Source organism: Hemitrygon akajei, chromosome 13 (genome assembly GCF_048418815.1).
Source record: "Hemitrygon akajei chromosome 13, sHemAka1.3, whole genome shotgun sequence".
Taxonomy (NCBI): Eukaryota; Metazoa; Chordata; class Chondrichthyes; order Myliobatiformes; family Dasyatidae; genus Hemitrygon; species Hemitrygon akajei.
The window spans coordinates 6293280-6314384 of NC_133136.1; the positions used below are offsets into that span (position 1 = coordinate 6293280).

Genomic DNA, 21105 nt, shown 5'->3' on the forward strand with positions numbered 1-21105 from the left:
TGTATGAGACAGAGCGATTAATATAACGAAAGCACACTTTAACTTAAATATGAAGTATAGGATAACCCTACACCAATAGCCAGAGACTAACCCTGGTTTAAGGAATCGAAAACCATCTTTCACGATCAGAATCACTCATTTATTAGAGATTAGTGTCTATAGCAGTAGGGAAGTTCTCCTCCAAATACTTTTTCGCTTCAAAAGTCGAAAGAAAAACCAGACGAGGAGCGTTCGGCGGTGAAATCCTGAGCTTCGCCGGGTATAAGAGCGCAGGTTTTAGATTTTTCTCATAACATTCAGACATCAGAGGTTTAAAAAGAAGCCTTTTCTTCATAATTTCGGAACTAAAATCTTCCACCAAACGGAAATAGTAATTTTGAAATTTAATCATCCCAGCCCTCCAAGCTTCACGAATAAGTTGTTCTTTGTCGTGTACATAGTGAAACCGGACAATTACCACCGGAGGTTTGGCTGAAGTACTCGATGAACGACTCCAAATTCTATGTGCTCGGTCAAGTACCGGGGGGTTCTCTGGAAAGACCGACGGAAACGCATCTTTTAAAAATTGAGCAAAATATTTCGAAGGATCGCCTTTTTCTATGCCATCTGGGAGACCAAGTATGCGTAGGTTCTGTCTTCTGGACCGATTCTCCAAATCGACACTCTTGGCTTTAAGTGTTTCCACCAGTTTAATGGTCGAAATTAAATCCTGTTGTAATTTTTCAATTGTCAAATCTCGTTTCCGAGCTGCTTCTTGCAAAGTCGCAATAAGAAGTTGTTGCTGGTTAATTACTGAATCTGTCTTAACCATATAATCTTGAAAAGCCTTTATTTCTTGTTTAAAAACTTGATGTTGTTCCTCAAATTTTCTATCCAAAACCTCCATAAGCAGTTCATAAGTTAACTCAGTGCGTTGCGGTTGAGCTAGCTTCTTTCCATTACCGTTCGGGTTACGCCCCGGTTCTCGTCCTTTGGATCTAAGAGCCATTTCTGTTTGCATATCTTCAAGAATTCACAATAAAATCTTAACGATAAGCCCGAAAAAGTAGCAAGAATCTTTTGGTGTAGGTAACAATAAGTTGAATAAGGGTGATCAAAGGATAAAAAAAGTAAAGGTTATGGAGCGGATCTGAAACAGTACTCACTCCATGAGCGTCTCCCGCTGACTCCGGGGTTCCTCTTCTATGCGATGTCTCAACCGATCACCCTTGCTCCATCATGCCTGCAAACTGTGCTTTTGACTCCATTCATGGCCTCTTGCAACTGGGCCAGAAGGCCTCACAGAAACTGGTTGCATTGAAGTTTGAAAAGATGTATATGATTGGACTGCAGCCTGTGTGGAGTGCCAGCAGACAAAAATTAACTGTCATTGGCACCTTTTGAGGTCCCTGAATGTCAAAATGTTGGTCCTCTTCCCCCCCCCACCCCCCAACTGTGGTTTCACACACCACCTTACCATGGTGGACGGTACCACTAGGTAGCCAGAGGTTATCCCTCTAGCGTCAACTATGGCTGCAGATGTGGCTTGGGCAATCATCAGCACCCCATCTGATATTTCCTCTGACAACGGTCCTAAATTCATATCAAACCCCTGGGCTACGATGGCCCAGTACCTTGGTGTTAAGCTACATCACGCCATGGCCTATCATCCACAATCCAACAGCCTGTGCAAGTAGGTTCACTGCTCCTTAAAGGCTGCTCTGAGGGCTTTCCTGACTGATGCATGTTGCCATGATCATCTCCTGTCGGTTTTGCTTGGGCTTGAAACAGCCCCAAAAAGAGGACAGTAGTCGTCCACGGCTGAGCTGGTATATGGAAAGCCGTTAAGAGTGCCAGGTGATTTCTTTCCTGATACTGCGACCACCTGGTTGGCCCTGGACAGCATTCCATCCTCCTCAGTAAATTCAGAAATTTCCACCCTCCTCAAGAATTAAGGTTTATGGAGAAAAGGCAGTTAGGTGGAGATGAGTCCATAGTCAGGTCAGCCATGATCTTATTGAATGGTGGAGCAGGCTTGATAGGCCAGATGGCCTACTCCTGCTCCTATTTCTTATGTTCTTATCATGGCGTACAGCACTCTTGGGTTGACGTACATTCCGCCTCATTTGTTTTCATTCGCCATGATGCAAACCAACATCCTCTTAGGCCCTTTATGATGCTTGTTCCGCATTTTGGAACAGTGAGAAAAGACTTTTATTATCGATAAGAGGGGTAAACCTTCAGTAGATCACCTTAAAGATTTGGAGGATTCAATTACCATGCTCCCTGCTGTCACAACATGACAATGAGCATGCTACCACACCTGTGCCAGAGCTAGAGGCACCTGCTGTTCCTCCACCCTTGGAATGTCGGACCTGAGCTGGGCGGCTTTTCCAAGATCCGACAGGTTCATTGCTGGTTTTAGTGAATTCTGAGGGGCCTGTGTAGGATAACGTATAGGTACAAATGTACATAATTCACGACCATAAGACATAGGAGCAGAATTAGGCCATCTGGCCCATCGAGTCTGCTCCATCATTCAATCATGGCTGATCCTTTTTTTTCTATCTCTTCCTCAACCTCATTTCCCGGCCATCTCCCCATAACCTTTGATGTCCAATCAAGAACCTATCAATCTCTGCCTTGAGTACGCCCAATACCAGGGAGGTCCTGCTTCTCAGCTTTCTACTTAACTCTCTAAATTCTCTTTTCAGGACCTCATTGCTTTTCCTTCCTATGTCATTGGTACCAATATGTACCAAGACATCTGGCTGCTCCCCCTTCTTCTCCAAACTGTTGTGGACGTGGTCTGAGACATCCCTGACCCTGGCAACTGGGAGGCAACATATCATCCACAGAATCTTCTGTCTGTTCTGCTCACTATTGAATCCCCTATCACTACCGCTCCCTTCTTCTCTCTTACCCTTCTGCAGCACGGACCCATGCTCAGTGCCTGTGATCCAGGTGCTGTGGCATTCTCCCGGGAGGTCATCCCCCACAAGAGTATCCAAACTGGTGTACTTGTTTTTGAGGGGAATGGCCACAGGGGTGCTCTGCTCTAACTGCCTATTTCCATTTCTCCTGATGGTCACCCAGCTACTCGCCTCCTACAACCTCAGGGTGACTATTTCCCTGTAAGTTTGATCAGTTATATCTTCACTCTCCCGTACAAGTTGAAGGTCATCCAGTTGCTGCTCCATATCCCTAACACGGTCTTCACGGAGCTGGACCCAGATGCTCTTCACGCAGATGTAGTTCCCTGGGAGTCTCTGGGTCTTCCAGTTCTCCAACATCGGGCACGATGAGCACACCACAGCCATTTAAATGGCACAGTAAGAGCAGGGAGAAAACCAAAGAAGAAACTTTAACAGATACTTTCCACAGAGCCGACTTCTCTACCGAGCCAAAGCCTGGTTTCAGCCAAAGCCTTTATCTTCTACTCTTGCCACTAGCCTAATCCCGTACAATTGCCATTTTGCTTACCCCTTTCTGTACTTTTATTTAGTTCGTAGAGCTCTGTTGATGTTGCTGATAGGCCACGTACAATGGACAAACACTCTTGAAGCTCCCTTTTTAAATAACTGTCGCTGACCTGTGAGAAATCCGTCTTGGTAAAGCTCTGTTGATGCTGCTGATCGGCCATGTACAACCACTGACATTGAGTTGGGGTTTCACTTTCAGAGACTGGTCTGATGTGATGACATTATAATGTAAAGAGTTTTTAGCACGCTTTGTGTTAAGATTTTTTGGTGTTTAATAAATGAGTTGCTACGGCTTTTCTGAAACATAAAACACCTCCGCTGCTTTATTTGAGAAAACCTACACCACGATGACGCCACACTTGGGTTGGAGGCCCAACACTTTATATTGCATCAGGGTAGCCTTCAACCTGATGGCATAAACATTGATTGCTTGAACGTCTGGTAATTGCCCCCACTCTCCTTCACCATTCTCCATTCCTGCTTCCCTGTCACCTTATCTCCTTCCCTGCCCATCACCTCCTAGTGTTTTTTCTCCTTCCCTTTCTTCCATGGTCTTCTATCCTCTTCTATTATATTCCCCCTTTCCCAGCCCTTTATCTCTCTCACCAATCAACTTCCCAGCTCTTTTCTTCACCCCCTCCAGCTCTTCCAGTTTCACCTATCACCTGCCACCTTGTACTTCTTGCCCCTTCCTTTACAGTCCTGATGAAGGGACTCGGCTTGAAATGTTGACTGTTTATTCATTTTCATAGATGCTGTCTGACCTGCTGAGTTCCTCCAGCATTTTGTGTGTGTTGCTCCAGATTTCCAGCATCTGCAGATTTTCTCGTGTTTGAGAATAAAATAATTGTTACTCTAGATCCAAAGCAGTATTAAAAATATATAAAAACACAATAAATATAAATACGTAAGATAACTTTTATACATTGATTGTATGTCTGTAAAGTGACACTAGGCACAGAAGTGCCTGTAGATAAGATGTCTGACCGGAAATTATAAAGTAGTGGTGTTTGGGGGTGTGGAGGGGTGAGTTAATGGCTAGAGGTTTTGATCAGCTTGGAGAAGGTAATTAGTTTTGAGTTTGGTGATCCTGGAGTGGGACAAATAGTCTTTGAGCAGGTGGGTGGGTTCCTTCATGATGTTACTGGCCCGTTGCCAGCATCTTTCTGTATATATGTCCTTGATTGTGGGTTGGCTGGTGGTGGTGATGCTTTGCACACTTTGACTTCCCATTGTAGAGCCTCTGAGTACACTTGTGATATATATTTAATACCACGATTGAGTGAAACCGAACTAATTGCATTTAGAATCTTGTATGAATTTGCACTTTTGATTTTAATTTTTTTGTGGGTAACTGAGTTTTCAGCTGCTCTGTTGTGAACATATTGTTAGCCTGATTTTATCAAATTTTCTGATTGTTAATATCTGCAATAAATCTGGTCAACCACAAGCAGAATAAATATAATGTTTCTTAGCTGTCAATCTTTACAAAAATATTTAAATTTGGCCACCATTGAAAACAAGGGATAATGCAGCTTTATTTAGAACTTAGCAGCTGAAATATTTTAAAACTTTGGAGAGAAATGATAGGGATTGTGGAAAAGTATGTTTAGAGAAGCACCCCAACCAGATTTTTTTGAAGATTTCTAGAAATGGTCTTTGCGTTTGTTTAGACCTAGCAATCGGTAACTTGAGAAATACAAATGTTATGGATGGTTGGACTATATCCAGCTCTGACATTTTCTTGCCTGTGATTTATTTCTGCTTAAGAACCAATCAATTATACAAAAGTGAGTGAGTATAGATTGGCATTGTAGATTTTGTCAGAAATAATCAGTCATTTAAGATTAGTTTTCCTTTTGATTTTATTTGATGTATTAAATTATCTAACTGATGTTCTAATGCATGCATTGGTTTAATGTTTCAATTCCATCAGCCTAATGTTGAGAACTTATTTCCAAATTGCTCATTTCGGTTTCTAGAATTTCATTCTTTGCTTGTTTCAGTGGTATAGAATTTTCCAAGTACAATGCACCAACATCACCATGGGTGACTCTCAGAGCAGTTTTTAAATTTTCTGTCTTTTCTTTTGGAAAAGTATTCAGTTTCACTAAGTTTTTTAAAAATTAGTATGTATTCTGGCCTGAACATGTGGCCTTCCTTATGTAGTCTCTTGGGGTCCAGGATAACTTGCTTCCACTCCATTTTTGTGGGTTCTGAGATGGCTGAGGTCAATGCAGGAGCTGCACATTCATCCACTGAAGGGACAGAAGGTGCCTGACAAAGGAGATGGGTAGTTATTGAGGTTGTGCACTGTTTCTGCAGTGTTTCCATGTACTCTCAGTGCATGGACTTGTGGTTCTTAATACCTTCTCAATTGGCTTCATGTCTACTGTACGAACATGGCTCTTTGGCCCATAATATTGTGCTGACCTTTTAATCTACAAGATCAATCTAACTTTTCCCTCTTGCATAGCCCTCAATTTTTCTATCATCCATGTGCCATTTAAGAATTTCCTAAATGTCCCTAGTAAATTTGCCTCTACCACCACCCTCGACAGGGCGTTCTACACACCCAGCACTCTATAATAAAAAAAACTGAACTGTTTTTTCAGTTCATACTTTACTCCAATCACCTTAAAATTATTTCCCCTCAATTAGCCACTTCTGCCCTAGAAAAAGTTTCTGGGTATCCACCTGATCTAAGCCTTTTATCATCTTGTACACCTCTAGCAAGCAACCTCTCATCTGCATTGTCATATTACCCATACGGCCTGCCTGGAATGTAACACTGCCTCCTAATCCGTCTATCTTTTGCACCATACACATTCAGGCCTGCTGGTCACACCACCTACAGTCTGCTAAAATATCTGTCGCAAGAGTTTTGGTAATTGTATCATTATTTGCATCAAATGCCTGTGGACATTTAAACTCAAAGGAGTTAGTGACAGCTTTGTAGAATTGGGGGGCAACTCCAGAGCTGCTTGGTAATTTTAAGAGCCACAGGAGCTTGTGGGGGTGTGAAATTGTGAGAAACTAAAATACCCTCATGTAAACAGTCCTGCAAATGTTTCCAAGTGTTTTTGTTATAACTGTTGTTCCATTGCAGATACATTTATGTGATGGGAATCCAGGAAAGAAATGAAAAGTTATTCTATAGGGTGCTGCTGGACAACATTGAGGAGTTAATGCCAATTGTTTATACTCCAACAGTGGGCCTGGCCTGCTCACGATATGGACATATCTTTAGGAGACCAAAGTAAGTCGAAAGCACCTTTCACTCTGATTTAACAACTTCTATATTGTAGAATATTGTATATTCATTCCTGGATCTAAACTTGGTGTGAGTGTTGATGACTGGACAATGGTTTAATCTGATTTGTAATTGATTTTAATTTATATTTAATTTAAACTAATACCTTAGTCAAAAGTATCAGGAAAAAATAAGTCAAAATAGCAAAATGTGTACTGGTGCTGGCATTCCAGATTCCTCAGGTGTCTTAAGTCACACAAGACCAAGTTCAAGTTTATTGTCATCTGACTGCATATCTATGATGACCTTATTGAAACCAATCGAATAGTGAAAGACTTCGATAGAGTGGGTGTGGCGAGAATGACTGGAGGATACAGCCTAAGAATAGAGAGGTGTCCTTTTAGAATGGAGATGAAGAATTTTTTTAGCCAGAATCTTTTCAGGGTTCAGGCAGCTGTGGAGGCCAAGTCTTTATGTTTATTTAAGGCAGAGGTTGATAGATTTTTGATTAGTCAGGACATGAAGGGACATGGGGAGAAGGTAGGAGATTGGGACTAAGGAAAATTGGATCGGCCATGATGAATTGGTGGAGCAGACTCGCTGGACCAAATGGCCTAATTCTGTTCCTATATCTTATGTCCATACAACCAAATGCAACACTGTTCCTCTGAACCCTGGTACACCCATACCACGTAAAACAAAATATTACCGTAAATAAGTGAACCAAAAAATGCGTGTAGTTTGCAGCACAGGTAAACACAGTAACCAGCTCGCTGTCCTAGTGATGAGACCTCGGTGGTGGCAGGGTTTTCATTTGTCTCACAGCCTGAGGGAAGAAGCTGTTACCCAGTCTGGCAGCCCTAGTTCTGATACTTCCTTATGGTAGTGGGTTAAAAAAATTGTGGGATGTGTGGCAGGGATCCTCAACAATACTTCAGGCCCTTCACCCACAAATCGATAGGGTGGTTAATAGAGGATATGGGCTAAGAATCTGGGGCAGACAGGTTTTAATTTAGAGTTGTGGAAGATGGGATTGATCTTTAGGGTCTTGGGGAGCTGCAAGGTGTCAGGCATCGGGTTTACATTCTTCAGGATTTTAAAGCATCCAGTGAATGTCAGCACCAAATTTCTAGATTCCACTTGAGGAGGCAAATCATGAGTAGACAGCCCGACCTGTTGCTGAGGCTGTAAAGCGGGTCCCTGACTTCTCCTTCAGTTTGCTTTGGTTTCCACTTTCCGGGTAGAGGTCAGCAAGATCTCTCTTGCCCTAATCCATTTTTTGCTTGCAGCACTGGATTAGATCTTTGGCTGCAGGAACCCCAACCTTGGCCTCTTGTTCCAGAGAGAGAGAGAGAGAGAGGCGGAGGGTGACCAAACTGACATCCCGTACACTGAATGCTGTAAGGTGTTGTGGGTGACCTCTGCCCTCATCAGATGTTCACACCACTCATCAGATCTTTCCAAGGTCAGGCATCTTGGAGTACCTTCTAAATCCTGGTTGGCCCATTCTATCTGGCCATTGGATTGCAGGTGAAACCCAAAGGAAAGGCTTGCTGTTGCCCCTTTTAGTTTACAGAACACCCTCCAAAAATGTGATGTGAATTGTGGACCACAATCCAAGAAAATGTCCACCAGGAATCCATGGATCCTGAAGACCTGCTCCAGGATAATTTCAACTGACTCCACTGCTAATGGTAGCTTCTCCAAGACAATGAACTTGAAGGCTTTCGAAAAACGATTGACAATTACTGACTTCCCCTTGGATGCAGGAGACCTGTGATAAAGTCCATGGAGATTTATGCCCAAGGTTTTTCCAGAACAGGTAGGGGGGGTGGAGGGGCCCTTGAGGTGGGGTACGGGGCTCCTTGTTTAGGGTGCACATCTCGTATGGCTGCACATACTGCCAAACCTCTTTCATCATTCCAGGCCACCAGTACCTTCTTTTGATAAATCCAAGGTCCTGGCAATCCCTGGGTGTGTAGTCATTTTCAATGAGTGTCCCCATTGGAGTATCTGGGAACAGATGGAACTTGGGACGAACAGCCAACCCAGAGGATTGTCCTTAGGAGCCTCCCCTTGTACCTGAGCCGTGAACAAGAGTGTCGATTCCCCAACAAATTGGTGTTACCACCCTGGCTTGGGGCAAAATAGTGGAAAGTTGCTACCATCACAGTCTTCCTGACACTAGATGGACTTAACCAGTTCTATAGGTAGCTGCAGCTTTGGTGATCTGCTCCCTGCAGTAAAATCAGCAATCTTGACTCCGACACCGGGACCTCTCATCAGTGGAGAGGCTAGAGCAACTGACTTGCATGGGTTTGACTGAGGGCTGTGGGTAACCCTAGGTAATTTCTAAAGTAAGTACATGTTTGGCACAGCATTGTGGGCTGAAGAGCCTGTATTGTGCTATAGTTTCTCAATGTTTCTATGGTGTGTTGGCCTTCATTAATTGGGGGATTCAATTCAAGAGATACAATAATGTTGTAGCTCTATAAAACTCAGGTTAGATCACACTTGATTTGGCGGGGGGTGGGAACCCGAGCGATAGGCCTGAGGACATGGCATCTGACGTACAAGCAGAGGCAAAATGTAATGAGCATGTTGGGGGACAGTTCAAAGTACATTTATTATCTAAATGTGAATACATTATACAACCTTGAGATTCATCTTCTAACAGGCAGCCGTGAAACAAAAAAACCCAAAAACAAACCCCGTGTATATGAAAGAAGACTGTCTAACACCCAATGTTCAGAGAATTAAAAAGTACATCATGTCCATAAGAAAATAAAATAATTAAAAACCCATAAAAAGACCTTTAAACACCCAATCTGCAATGAAAAAAGGCATGCAAACAATAACTGCAAGCAAATAGTGTTTCTGAATTGAAGTCTGTAAGGGAGTCCCATAGTTCAGTGCAGAGCTGAGTAATCATTGTGGAGCAGCGATCTTAATTAGCCTGTACCCCGCCTCGGGCCCCGACATTATTGAGTCCATTATTAGAGATGAAATAGTGGTATATCTAGATAGCAGTGATGGGATTGGGCCGAGCCAGCATGGATTTACCAAGGGCAAATCATGCTTGACTAATCTATTGGAGTTTTTCGAGGATGTAACCAGGAAGTTAGACAAGGGAGATCCAGTGGATGTAGTATACCTCGATTTTCAGAAGGCATTTGATAAGGTTCCACATAGGAGATTGGTGGGTAAAATCAGAGCTCATGGCATTGGGGGGAAGATATTGACATGGATAGAAAACTGGTTGGCAGATAGAAAGCAAAGGGTAACGGTGAATGGGTGTTTCTCGGAATGGCAGGTGGTGACTAGTGGGGTGCCACAGGACTCGGTATTGGGACCACAGCTGTTTACGATTTACATCAACGATTTAGATGAAGGCATTGAGAATAACATCAGCAAGTTTGCTGATGATACTAAGCTGGGTGGCAGTGTGACATGTGATGAGGATGTTAGGAGAATTCATGGTGACTTGGATAGGCTGAGTGAGTGGGCAGATACTTGGCAGATGACGTTTAATGTGAATAAGTGTGAGGTTATCCACTTTGGGAGTAAGAACAGGAAGGCAGATTATTATCTGAACGGTGTAGAGTTGGGTAAGGGAGAAATACAAAGAGATCTAGGAGTCCTTGTTCATTGGTCACTGAAGGTGAATGAGCAAGTGCAGCAGGCAGTGAAGAAGGCTAATGGAATGTTGGCCTTTATTACAAAGGGAATTGAGTACAAGAGCAAGGAAATCCTTTTGCATTTGTACAGGGCCCTGGTGAGACCACACCTGGAGTATTGTGTACAGTTTTGGTCTCCAGGGTTAAGGAAGGACATCCTGGCTATGGAGGAAGTGCAGCGTAGATTCATGAGGTTAATTCCTGGGATGTCCGGACTGTCTTACGCAGAGAGGTTAGAGAGACTGGGCTTGTACACACTGGAATTAAGGAGATTGAGAGGGGATCTGATTGCAGCATATAAGATTATTAAGGGATTGGACAAGATAGAGGCAGGAAATATGTTCCAGATGCTGGGAGAGTCCAGTACCAGAGGGCATGGTTTGAGAATAAGGAGTAGGTCATTTAGGACAGAGTTAAGGAAAAACTTCTTCTCCCAGAGAGTTGTGGGGGTCTGGAATGCACTGCCTCGGAAGGCAGTGGAGGCCAATTCTCTGGATGCTTTCAAGAAGGAGCTAGATAGGTATCTTATGGATAGGGGAATCAAGGGATATGGGGACAAGGCAGGAACCGGGTATTGATTAGTAGATGATCAGCCATGATCTCAGAATGGCGGTGCAGGCTCGAAGGGCTGAATGGTCTACTTCTGCACCTATTGTCTATTGACATCCTGACCTTTTTAATCTGACCTGGCACTGAACACTCCATCTGAATATCAGGTTCTGCTGCTTAGAGAAGTGATTTGAACTGGCCTGTACCTTGCCTCGTGCCTTGACACCTTGACCTTTTCAATCTGGCCCAGCGCTTAACTCTCCATCCGAACAACAGATTCTGCTGCTTGGAATCACTGGATTTCACTGCTTCGATCTGTATGTACATCACGCTCAGTCGAGCCCTGTGGCTTTGATTCAGCCTGTGCCCACTCTTTCGTGCTCTTCTACACTCTTGATGATGGGCCTGCTGCCTCACTTTGCCTCAGATATGCCACATTGAATTGCCTCCAAGTCCAAAGGGGGGTTATAGACTGCCAAATGTGATGATCATTTGGCAGAAAAAATGTGGTTAATTAAGTGTTTAGTTGCTATCTTTGTTTTGTTAGCCACCAGCCATAAGTCGCAGAGGTTAACCAGCGCCGTCTTAAACCAGAAGCAGATTATAGGGCAAAATTGCAGTCAGTGGAATAAGTTACAGTGTAACAGGACAAAATCGAAAAGGATGATGAATACAAGATTGTAGATGTTGTATTTGAATACACACAGTATACACCAAAAGGTAGATGATCTTGTATTGCAGTTAGAGATTGGCAGATATGATGTTGTGGGCATCACTAGAAGAAGATTATAGTTGGGAACTTAACATCCAAAGATACAGATTGTATCGAAAGGACAGGTGGGTAGACAAGAGAGCATGGTGTGATACTGTTGGCAAAAAATGAAATCAAATCCTTAGAAAAAGGTGACATAGGATCAGGAGGTGTAGAATCCTTATGGGCAGAGGTAAGAAAATGCATGGGTAAAAAGACCTTGATAGGAGTTATATACAGGACACTGAACTGTACAAATTACAATGAGAGAGAAAAAGCATGTCAAAAGGACAATGTTGGAATAGTCATGGGGGATTTCAGCGTGCAAGTAGACAGGAAACATCAGGTTGGTGGTGGATCTCAAAAGAGAATTTGCAGAATGCCTAAAATATGTTTTTCTGGAGCCCACTAGGGGATCAGCTATTCTGGATTGGGTATTATGTAATGAACCTAATTTGATTAGGGGGCTCAAACTAAAGGAACCCTTAAGAGGTAGTGATCATAATATGATAGAATTCACCCTATAATTTGAGAGGGAGAAGCTAAAGTCAATTTTATCAGTGGAGTAAATGGCATGAGAGAGGAGCTGGTCAAAGTTGATTGGAAGGGGACACCATCAGGGAGGAGAGCAGGGAAGCAATGCCGAGAGTTTCTGGGAGCAATTTGGAAGGCGCAGGATGGATATGTCCCAAAGAAGTAGCAGTATTCTAAAGGCAAGATGACACAACCATGGCTGACAAAGCCAACATAAAAGCAAAAGAGAGCACATATAACAGACTGGAAATCAGTGGGAAGTTAGAGGTCTGGGGAGCTTTCAAAAACCAGGAGATAACTTTAGAAAAAAAGTCATAAGGAGGGGAAGAAGATGAAATATGTATGTAAGCTAGCCAGTAATATCAAAGCAGATACCAAAAGTTTTTTTCAAATATATAAAGACTAAAAGAGAGGTGACATTGAACCACTGGGGGGGGGTCCTTGATTAGTCAGGATGTGAAAGGCTATGAGGAGCAGTCAGGAGAATGGGGTTGAGAGGTCAATGGATCAGCCATGATGAAATGGCAGAGCAGAATTGATGGGCCGAGTGGCCTAATTCTACTCTTATGTCTTATGGTGTTATTGTGTTCGGTTGTAATCGCCTCATTATAGGAAGGATGTGGAAGCTTCAGAGAGGGTGCAGAGTAGATTTATCAAGATACTGTCTGGATTAGAGAGTGTGTCTTATGAGAATAGGTTGAGTGAGCTAGGGCTTTTTTCACTGGAGAGAAGAAGGATCAGAGGCAACTTGATGGAGGTGTACAAAATGACTTTTTCCCAGGGTGAAAATAGCTAAAATGAAGGGGTGTAATTTTAAGGTGATCAAAGGAAAATATAGAGGAAATGTCAGAGGTAAATTTTATACCTAGAGAGTGGTGGGTTCACGGAACACTTTGCCGGGGTGGTAGAGGCAGATACATTAGGAGTATTTGAGAAATTGTTAAATGCTGCATGTGTACATAGATGATTGAGGAATGGTGGCCTGTGGAGAAGTGAAGAGGTGGATTAATCTTGGAGTAGGTTAAAAAGCAGCACAACGTCGTGAGCCGAAGGGCCTGTACTGTGCTGAAATATTGTAAGTCACTATAATCTTGTGCAATGCAGAAGAGTTGGATTTACACTTCCTGTGTAAGTGAAGGGTCTAGTGTGGTTACTGAACTGCTGCTGAGATGGTCTGTGGATAATAAGGCTGACCCAGCAACAGAGTCTGGAAGAGATGGTTGCTAATGTAATCAAAGTGTTCTGCTTTTCTCACTGTGGATCCTATTGGTATGTTATAGGAACAGAATGGTGCAGAACCTTTTGCTTCAGCCACTACTTATAATTACACTGAGCTACTGATAGTTTTCAGAGTAGTTGGGTTTTATCAGTCTTTTGAATGTATGACTTTTGTTCTAAATTTTGTCAGTGGCTTGAGTTCTTTACTGGCTCCTTTATAAGATTACGAGAAGCATACTGTCAATAGAACAGACACATATCTTTCTCCCATGGTTGAAATGCCTAACACCAGGGAGTATACATTTAAGGTGGGAGGGGGTAATTATAAAGGAGATGTGAGAGGCAAGTGGTGGATGCCTGGAATGCACTGCCTGGGTTGGTGGTAGAGGCAGATACATTAGGGACTTTTAAGAGATGTTTAGATTGGCACATAGATGTGAGGAAAATGGAAGGATATAGATGTCGTGTAAGCATAAGGGACTAGTTTAGTTGCCCATTTGATGGGCTGAAGGGCCAGTTCTTGTGCTATACTGTTCCATGTTTAAATTGTAGTGCAAATATGTGTGAATTGGAGGAGAAATTGGGTTACTTGAGTTTCAGTTGCTTCATGGAAATAAGATTGGTTATTTCCATCTGTTATGTACAGGGATATGAGTAAACCATTCAACCTCTTGTGCTTGTTCTATTATTCAAAAAGATTGTGGCTAATCTTTCAACTTGATACCCTAATATCCTTTGATTCTTGTATTTTCCAAAACTCTCTTCACTAATGAACGACTGAAACATTTTTACAACTTTTTTTTAAGTTTGAAGAAAATTTCCAAGCAAATTATTCTGGGCACCAAAATAATTGCAAAACATGTTTTAATTAGCAGAAGACAGCCCAAAGGTTTAGTTTTCAATACTATCATGGATGTAATTTTAAGTGTTAATTTTTGTCTATTTTTCCCACTTTTCTACAGGGGTGTATTTATTTCCATCTTGGACAAAGGCCATGTTAGATCGATTCTTGACAACTGGCCAGAGACACAGATTAAGGTAAAGATCAAATGGTGCATAGTTGGTATCAGACTTGTTGGCAAAGTCTGGAAATTACATTCATCACTTTCTATCCTCAATACTCCAAGTTCATGATCTACAGTGGATTCCACTTAATTGGGGCACATTGGAACCAGTACATTTTTGTCCAATTAGCCGAAGGGAATTTACTCTTGGTCATTTCTAGCATCTCCCAGCCTGAATGCTTGAAATTGCAACGTGCAAGACATTTCGGACTTGTCTTACTGCTTTGTTCTTGCTAAATATCAATGACAAAAATCACTGCTTTTTGAACACAAAACACATGTCACTGATGCTATTTAAAAACTGTTCATTTTAAGCGTGGAGTAATGTCTAACGGCCACACAAGTACATACCACTGATGTGAGTAAATGAAGGAAATCCCTCCATTTTTGATTAGTTTTTGTTCTTTAAGAATAGTCCCAAATATGCGGCTGCCATGATTAACCTGTGGTGCAATTGTAGATCCAGTTGGTGATGTTTAGGTATTTAAATATCTTCTTTAAATTGTTCTGGAATAACATGTGAAAAGGAGAACTTTCTTTGCTGACCATGGGTTGCTCATTAGAAATGCTGAACCCACAGGGTGATGTGGTGATTGGAGACGAGGCTGTTAGAGGAAGAAAATGACTGAGTGAAGCAGGTAGTAAATAAAGGGATGCCATGATAGCGTAACATATAGAGCAATGCTATTACAGGAGCCAATTGCAACAATGTTTCCAGTAATTTGTCCTTTTAATTGAGGAGAAATGGTTGTAAAGAAAGTAAGTTTAGCCAGCTTTGGCAGGGGTGATCTCTAGGCATAGAGAGAAATTAGTTGAGGGCACATGTGTTTTTTGATGGGGGAATGCTTCATCCATTGCTGGAGGGTTAGGTGTCTGGATTTCAGTCATCCAAGAGATTAGTTTTGTGAAAGGGATCAGTTTTAGTAATTTGTTTCAGCTGATGTGGGCAAATAAGGTTTAAAGGCTTTTTGCTGTAATTCCCCTTGATTCTAGCAAGGGGAATTTACCATTCTGATTTGGAAGTGATTATAGATCAGCTTTATTTGTCATGTGTGTCAAAACCTACAGTGAAATGTATTGATTGTGTTAAAGTCAAATCAGTGTCACCACACTTCCTGTATGCCCACAACTCACTAACTCTTTGGAACGTGGGAGGAAACTGGAATGCCCAAAACATTAACACAGGAGATACTGCAGATGCTGGAAATCCAAAGCAATGCGCACAAAAGGCTGGCGGAACTCAGGAGATCAGGCAGCATCTGTGGAGAGGAATAAACAGGCAGTGTTTTGCTCTGTAACTGGAAAAGAAGGGAGAAGATGCCAGAATATGATGGTGGAGGAGGGGATGGTGTGGAAGCGATAACAGATGCATTGGTCCTGATCTTTCAAGAATCATTTAATTCTGGCATGGTCTCCGAGGACTGGTAAAGATTGCAGATACCACTCCACTCTTTAAGAAGTGTTGAAGGCAAAGAAAGGAAATTATAGGCCAGTTATCTTAACTTCAGTGGTTGGGAAAGTGTTGGAATCTATTATCATGGGTGTGTATTCGGGGTACTTGGAGACTAATGATAAAAATAAGTCAAAGTTAGCGTGGTTTCTGTAAAGGGAAATCTTGCCTGACAAGTTTGTTAGAATTCTTCAAGGAAGTAACAAGCAGGTGAACAAGGGAGAAAATCATGGATGTCACTTACTTGGATTTTCAGAAGGCATTTGATAAGGTGCCACACATGGGGCTGCTTAACAAGATGAACACCTATGGCATTACAGGAAAGATACTGGCATGGATAGGGGAATGACTGACAGGTAGGAGGCAGCGAGTGGGAATAAAGGGGGCCTTTTCTGCTTGTCTGCCAGTGACTAGTGGTGTTCCTCAGGGGTCAGTATTGAGAATGCGATTTTTCACATTGTTTGTCAGTGTTTTGGATAACAGAACTGAATGCTTTGTGGCAAAGTTTGAAGACGATCTAAAGATAGATGGAGGGGTAGGTAGTGCTGAGGAGGCAATGTGATTGCAGCAGGACTTAGACAAATTGGAAGAATGGGCAAAAAAGTGGCAGGTGGAATATAGTGTTGGGAAATGTCTGATAATGCATTTTGGTAAGAGAAACAATAGTGCAGACTAGTATCTAAATGGGGAGAGAATTCAAACACCAGGGGTGTCGATGGATTTAGGAGTCCTCGTGCAAGACTCCAAGAAGGTTAATTTAGAGGTTGGGTCTGTGGTAAAGAAGGCAAATGTAATGTTAGCACTTATTTCAAGGGGAAATAGAATATAAAGGCAAGAAGATAATGCTAGTCAGGCTGCACTTGGAGTATTAACAACAGTTTTGGGCCCCATATCTCAGAAAAGAAGTATTGTCATTGGAGAGAGTCCAGAGGAGGTTCACAAGGATGATTACAGGAATGAAGGGGTTAACATAGGAATGTTTGGCAGCTTTGGGACTGTACTCACTGAAATTTAGAAGAATGCGTGGGGATGTCATTGAAACCTACAAAATGTAAAGGTGTAGTTAAGGTGGATGTGGAGAGGATGTTTCCTATGGTGGGGTATCCAGAGCTAGAGGGCAGAGCATTAAAATTGAGGGGCGACCTTTTAGAACATAGGTAAGGAGGAGTTTTTTTAGTCAGATATAGTGAATCTGTGGAATGCTGTGCCACAGACTGTAGTGGAGGCTAAGTCTGTGGTATACTTAAGGTGGGCAGTTGCGTAGCTTGATTAGTAAGGGCGTCAAAGAATATGTCGAGAAGGCAGGTGTATGCAGTTGAGTACAATCTAGGATCAGCCATGATGGAATGGTGGAGCAGACTCGATGGGCTGAATGACATAATTCTGCTCCTGTGTCTTATAAGAAGGGACACAACTTAGAAAGTGATAGCTGAAGCCAGATGGGTGAGGGAGGGGGATTGAAGCAAAAAGCCAGGAGGAGATGTGTGGAAGTGGTAAAGGGTTGGAGAAAGAATCTGATAGGAGAGGAGAGTGGACCATGGGAGACATGGGAAGGAAGAGGGACAACGGGGAGAGTAGATAGACAGGTGAGAAGTGGAGGTAAGTGGGGAGCCAGAGTGGGAAATAGAAGAAGAGGGAGGAGGAAAAATGACTAGAAATGGGAGAAATTAGTGTTCAATGTCAAGATCATTTCTTGGCCCTTAATTTGTCTCTACCACACAAAAAAAGACTGAATGTTTTTCCAAAGATTATGGTTATTTAGTGGTTTTAAAAATAGAATTTGAGTTTGCTAATCCTTTATGTCATGATGACATTTAAATCTTTGGATTACAGCAGTTGTTATGTTCTTGGGGAATAATTAAAGTTTTTTGTTTTGCTTTGCAATGGTTAATTGGATCTTTTTTTCCAGTTGCATATTGATTTTTCTGGAGTATTTTAAGAGGAATTTGAAGGTTGTATTCTATTTTTCCTACAGGCTGTAGTTGTAACAGATGGAGAACGGATATTGGGACTTGGAGACCTGGGAGTTTATGGCATGGGAATACCAGTAGGAAAGCTGTGCCTGTACACGACATGTGCTGGAATTGATCCGCGGGGATGCCTTCCTGTCTGTATCGACGTCGGTACTGATAATGAGGTAATTCCACCCAGCACTAAAGAATGATGCATTCCAAGTATCACAAACGTCTATTTTAGCAACGAGATTAAAACGTGTATTCTATCATTGGAAAGGTGTATGCCTGCCTAGAACAGTTGGAAAATTTGGAAGTTTGATTGATCATTGAGCTTGGCAATATATTTGCAGACATTTCGGCTCTAATCGAGAAGCCATGATCGGAGCAGTAAAAAAAAAAATGTGTGATTGCAATTTGTCAGTAAAGAACCCATTGAAAGGTAAAAATTTGTTGGTGGAGACAGCATAGGAAGTTAAATTAAGAGATGGCTATTAATTTTGCAGCGCCTGTGCTAAATTCAAACTGATTTTGTTCAATTTGTTTCTTGCTTTGCATCTGCTGCTTTACTTTGAATTAATTGTATCTGCAAAATATGCCTGGTTCTGTTACTTATCCAAAAGATACTACTTAGAATCAGAGTCAAGTTTAATATCACTGGCGTATATTATAAAATGTGTTGTTTTGCAATACATAATTTAAAAAAAACTAAATTACGATAAGAAATATATGTAAAAATATGTGCAAAAAGAGAGCAAAAAAAAGAGTGAGGTATTGTGCGTGGGTTCATTATCTATTTGGAAAAAACATGATAGCAATGGGGAAAAAGTTGTTCCAAAATTGTTGAGTGTGTGTCTTCGGGCTCCTGTACCACCTCTTTGATGGTAGCAATGAGAAGAGTGCATGTCCTGGGTGAGGGGATCCTTAATGATGGATGCTGCCTTTTTGAGGCATCACCTGGATGGTGAGGAGGCTTGTGCCCATGATGGGGCTGGCTGAATTTACAACCCTCTGAGGCTTTTTGCAATCCTGTTCAGTGTTCCCTCCATAGCAGATGGTGATACAACCAGTCAGAATGCTCTTCACGGTACATCTGTAGAAATTTGTTAGAGTCTTGGTGACATACCAAGTCTCCTCAAACTCTGTGCAAATTCAGCTGCTCTCTCTGACTTTGGGAGGAAGAAATGAGAGTTAAATTCTGTTGTAGACAATGTCATCTCTAGTTGTTGACCATGTCTGCATTAAAGAGATGATAAACTAAGGTGCATCTAATTTGTGCATTTTCTGGGAAGTCCAATGGAATAAGTATCATTTGTGGTTTATATCTTTACAGACTTAAAGTTTGTTTGTTTTCCAGACTCTATTGAAAGATCCATTTTATATGGGTCTTTACCAGAGAAGAGATCGCTCGCACAATTATGATGAACTCATTGATGAGTTTATGGAAGCAATTGTGAATAAGTAAGTAATCTATAAAAAGATAAAAGATTAGCTTTATTTAACATATGTACATACAGAGAAACCTACAATGAAACATGTTGTTTGCATCAAATCAAATTAATAAAGATTATGCTAGGCAGCCCACAATTGTTGCCATGCCTCCTTCGCCAACATAGTATGCCCATAATTTATTAACCCTAACTGTATGTCTTTGGAATGTAGGAGAAAACCCATGCAGTTATAGAGAGAATATATAAACTCCTTGTATGCAGCGGCAAGTAAAGCCCTCCACCCATTGAGCATATCTACACTGAGCATCCATCATTAAGGATGGGAATCAGTATGATAGAGCTGAGGATGAGCCAGTAGGTTTACAAGCAGATGATGGATGTAACAAGAATGTAAAGAAGGACAGACCAATAATTGGATACAAATGCAGACAGAGCAAAGAGTTAAATTATACCACAGAGGCAAAATTCCAAAGAGTGAAGAACGCAGGACTAAAGGTGCTGTATTTAAATGCACATAGCATTCGGAATAAGGTGGATGAACTCATGGCACTATTAGAAATTAGTCAGTATGACGTTTTGGGCATCACTGAGTTGTGGCTGAAAGAAGGCCATAGTTGGGAGCTTAACATCAAAATATTGAAAGGACAGTCAGGAAGGCATAAGTGGTGGTGTGGCTCTGTTGGTAAGAGATAGAATTACATCTTTAGAAAGAGGTGACATAGATCAGAGAACATTGAATCTTTGCTGGTGGAGTTAAAAAATTGCAAGGGTAAAAGCACCATTATAACCCTCCAAATAGTAGCCAAGCTGTGGGGTTGAGATTGCAAAGGAAACTGGTAAAGGCATGTAATAAGGGTAATGACACAATTGTAATGGGGGACTTCAATGTGCAAGGGGATTGGAAAATTCAGGCTGGTGTCAGATTGCAAGAGAGGGAATTTGTTGAATGCCTAGGAGAAGGCTTTTTAGAGCAGCTTGTGCTTGAGCCTACTAGGGGAAAGGCTGTCTGAGACTGGGTGTTGTGTAATTACCCACATCTTATTAGGGAGCTTAACGTAAAGGAACCCTTAGGAGGCGATGATCATAATATGATTGAATTGGTACTGCAATTTGAGACGGAGTAGCATAAGTCACATGTATCAATATTGCAATGGAATAAAGGGAATTACAGGGGCATGAGAGAGGAGCTTGCCCAGGTGGATTAGAGGAGGATACTGGTGGGGATGACAACAGAGCAGAGATGGCTGAAGTTTTGGAACAGTTCACAAGGTACAGGATAGATATGTCCCACAGAGGAAGAAGTTCTCAAATGGCAGGGGTAGGCAACTGTGGCTGACAAAAGAAGCTAAGGACTGCATAAAAGCCAAGGACATAAAAGGTAGCAAAAGTGAGTGCGAAGCTGGATGATTTGCAAATCTAACAAAAGGCAAAAGAAAAAAGCTATAAGAGAAAAGATGAAAAATGAGGGCAGACTACCAATAATATAAAGCAGGATACCAAAAGTTTTTTCAGATATATAAAGAGTAAAAGGGAGGTGAGAGTCGATATTGGACCACTGGAAAATAATGCAGGTGAAGTAGTAATAGGGAGATAAAGAAATGTCAGCTGAATTTAATGGGTACTTTGATCTGTCTTCAATGTGGACGACACTAGCAGTGTGCCAGAGGTCTGACAGTGTCAAGGAGCATGTGTCAGTGCCATTGCTATCACAAAGGAAAAAGTATTCGTCAAACTCAAAGGTCTTG

The 21105-nt window shown here is 41.9% G+C and overlaps 1 protein-coding gene across 1 annotated transcript in view; it reads left to right on the top strand.

Annotated features, from left to right (window-relative positions):
* Positions 1-21105, top strand: part of me2 (malic enzyme 2, NAD(+)-dependent, mitochondrial) — a 102630-nt gene that overhangs the window by 34975 nt on the left and 46550 nt on the right. Inside the window, exons 4-7 of the mRNA XM_073064084.1 lie at positions 6571-6720; positions 14406-14481; positions 17933-18094; positions 19267-19370. Coding sequence (XP_072920185.1) covers positions 6571-6720; positions 14406-14481; positions 17933-18094; positions 19267-19370 — 492 coding nt within the window. The remainder of the gene's footprint in view (positions 1-6570; positions 6721-14405; positions 14482-17932; positions 18095-19266; positions 19371-21105) is intronic.